The sequence below is a fragment of the Tenrec ecaudatus genome, chromosome 10 (genome assembly GCF_050624435.1).
Source record: "Tenrec ecaudatus isolate mTenEca1 chromosome 10, mTenEca1.hap1, whole genome shotgun sequence".
NCBI classification, from domain to species: domain Eukaryota; kingdom Metazoa; phylum Chordata; class Mammalia; order Afrosoricida; family Tenrecidae; genus Tenrec; species Tenrec ecaudatus.
In genome coordinates, this window is record NC_134539.1 from 108,623,018 (window position 1) to 108,625,919 (window position 2,902).

At 44.8% G+C, this 2,902-nt stretch overlaps 1 protein-coding gene across 1 annotated transcript; it reads left to right on the forward strand.

Annotated features, from left to right (window-relative positions):
- The first annotated feature begins 274 nt into the window (after positions 1 to 274).
- On the forward strand, positions 275 to 1,234 carry LOC142458172 (olfactory receptor 3A2-like). The gene has a single exon (XM_075559225.1). The coding sequence runs from the start codon at positions 287 to 289 to the stop codon at positions 1,232 to 1,234; it is 948 nt and encodes a 315-aa protein (XP_075415340.1). The 5' UTR covers positions 275 to 286.
- The last annotated feature ends 1,668 nt before the right edge of the window (positions 1,235 to 2,902 follow it).

Here is a 2,902-nt window from a genome sequence, read left to right on the forward strand (position 1 = left end):
TTTTAAAAAGGAGAGTTGTATTTGTCTAATTGCATTTGCCCCAATTCTTCCAACTTTCGACATAAGAGGGAGGGAAGGGAAGAGTGATGCGCTGGCCATTTCTGCTGATATTGGGGACAAAGTATTGAATGGGATAGAGGAGGTGTGGCCTGGGAAGTGGGTAAATATTCAACCTGACAGCTGAAAACTTACCATAGAGGTTTCACAAAGCAGATTTAACATATTTGTGCTAAATAAGTTCGGTGGACTGATGCCTCTGCTCTCTGACATCTCCTTGCAGGAGCTCATGGAGTCAGACGCTGGGACCAACAGGACAAGTCTGAAGGAGTTCATCCTGCTGGGCCTGGTGGAATCCAAAAACCTGCAGCCACTGGTCTTTATTCTCTTCCTTTTTGCCTACTTGGTCACTGTGGGGAGCAACCTCAGCATCCTGGCAGCCATCTTGATGGAGCCCAAACTCCACACCCCCATGTACTTCTTCTTAGGGGTTCTGTCGGTGCTGGATGTTGGGTGCATCACAGTCACTGTTCCTCCAATGTTGAATCACCTCCTGTCCCACAGGCGTACAATTTCCTATGAAGCCTGCCTCTCACAGCTCTTCTTCTTCCACCTTCTGGCTGGGATGGACTGTTACGTGTTGACAGTTATGGCCTATGACCGCTTCCTGGCCATCTGCCGGCCCCTCACATACAGCACCCGCATGAGCAAGGAAGTCCAGAGGACATTGGTGGCCGTATCTGGGACTTGTGCCTTGACCAACGCACTGACCCACACGATTTCCCTATCTACTCTCAACTTCTGTGGTCCCAATGAAGTCAATCATTTCTACTGTGACCTCCCACAGCTCTTCCGACTCTCCTGCTCCAGCACCCAACTGAACGAGCTGGTGCTCTTTATTGCTGGTTTCATAATGGCAGGTACTTTTCCTGTTTTCGTCATCATCTCCTACATCCATGTGGCGGCTGCAGTTCTTCAAATTCGTTCAGTAGAAGGAAGGAAAAAGGCTTTTTCCACATGTGGCTCCCACCTCACTGTCGTTTGTCTCTTCTATGGAACAGCTCTCTTCAACTACATGCGTCTGGGTTCAGTGGAAGCTTCAGACAAGGATAAAGGGGTTGGGGTTTTCAACACTGTCATCAACCCAATGCTGAACCCACTCATCTACAGCCTCAGAAACCCTGATGTTCAGGGTGCTCTGTGGCGAATCCTTGTCAGGAAGCGACCCCTGACCTGAGGAGTGATAGGGGCCTTCCTTTCTTGCCTCTTTTTTGGACTAGAGTACCAAGATAATTTGTTTATAGATTTGTTTTTCTTATCTTGGGGTTTATGAAGGCTATGCTAAATCCTTGTTCTTCAAGTAAACTCTACCTAATTCATGCATTCAATCTCTCTACAAATATTTATTAAATTACTTCTATGATCCAGACATGCTTCAAGAGCAATGGCTACAAAGATGTGATCAGAACACACAAAAATCTCTGCATTCACTCAGCTCCCATCCTAATAAGGGAAAACAATATACCATATATACATGAGTATAAGCCGGCCTGAATATCAGCCGAGGCACGTAATTTTACCACAAAACTGCATTAAAATGTGCTTTAAAAACTCTGATTATACATGAGTATATACGGTAACTACAATAAGCAGCATCATGTATGGCATGCCACACTCTGATGAGAAAAATCAAGTAACATGGGGGTATGGCTTCTGCTAAGTCAGTCCTTTGGCCTCCTATCTATCACGTGTCTCTGTGCTCATTTTCTGGCTAGAACTGAAGCTTTCGAATCCCTATAGGCCTGGTCAGGAATGTCCTACAAGGAAGAACAATTTTTTTCAGTCACAGACTAAGACTCTAAGAATATCATGCAAAGTTTCCTCCTGGTGAGACGTGAAATTCCTTCCAGACCAAGTTACAGTGGCAAGGTTTATTTCACTTTACTGATGGATGCTTCTCTCTAAAATTTCTGTAACAGTAAGTCAGCACCTATCTAGCCTTTCATCACCATGATGTTTTCCCAGCCATCCGTCCATATATTCTTGACATGTGTCTTCTCTTCTTACACCCCTAGGAGGTATTGACAGTACCCCTGTGTCTGTACTGCATCCACCGACTCCAAACAGAACTTTGTGTGTGTGGGATCTGGGGAAAGTTGACACACAAACTCATTTTCCATTCAACAGTTCACACGCATTTTGTTTTGTGACATGGATTGCAATCCCCTCGGTGTCACAGCATCCTTCCCCCTTCCTCCCCGGCTTTATCATTTCTAATCATGTCCTTGGGCAAATGCTCCCCCGTTTGATCTCGTACAATGGATGGCTCTAAATTGTGTGTATCTCTCTGGGGTCATTGTTCGTCTTAAATTTCTGTCTATTGTTTGCTGAAAGTGGAGCCTGCAGGTAAGTTCTGTTCCTGGTTTGCTGGGTTTCTCAGGGTCATAGCCTGAGGGGGTCGATCCGTCTCTAACACACCAGTATAAAATATCCAGAAAAGGGTAAGCCTACAGATACCAAAAATAGACTTAAGGTGGCTAGGGGACAGGGGGACTGGCTTCTTTGAGTGATAGAAATAAAAGGTGATCATGGCTTTTTAATATATTATTTTAACTTGAAATTTTCCTCCACATTTTTCCTGTGCTCCCTTTCAGAGGTTGGTAATGGTAGCCAGGCACCATCTGGGTCTCCTGTCATGAAGGATGGGGTTCACATGATCCTTAGTCCTTTGGACTTGTTTCCTTGTGTTTTTCATCTTCCTCACTTTTCTTGATCTGGTTGGGAAGAGACCAAGAGTTGCACCTTAGATGAACACTCACAAAATTTCAAGACCCAGTTGCTCCTCACAAAGCAGGATATAAAACATTTTTCACTGTGAATGATGTCATGCCAATTGATATTGGGG

Excerpts from the sequence above, each read along its gene's own strand:
- LOC142458172 (XM_075559225.1), top strand. The coding sequence starts at position 287 with ATGGAGTCAGACGCTGGGACCAACAGGACAAGTCTGAAGGAGTTCATC.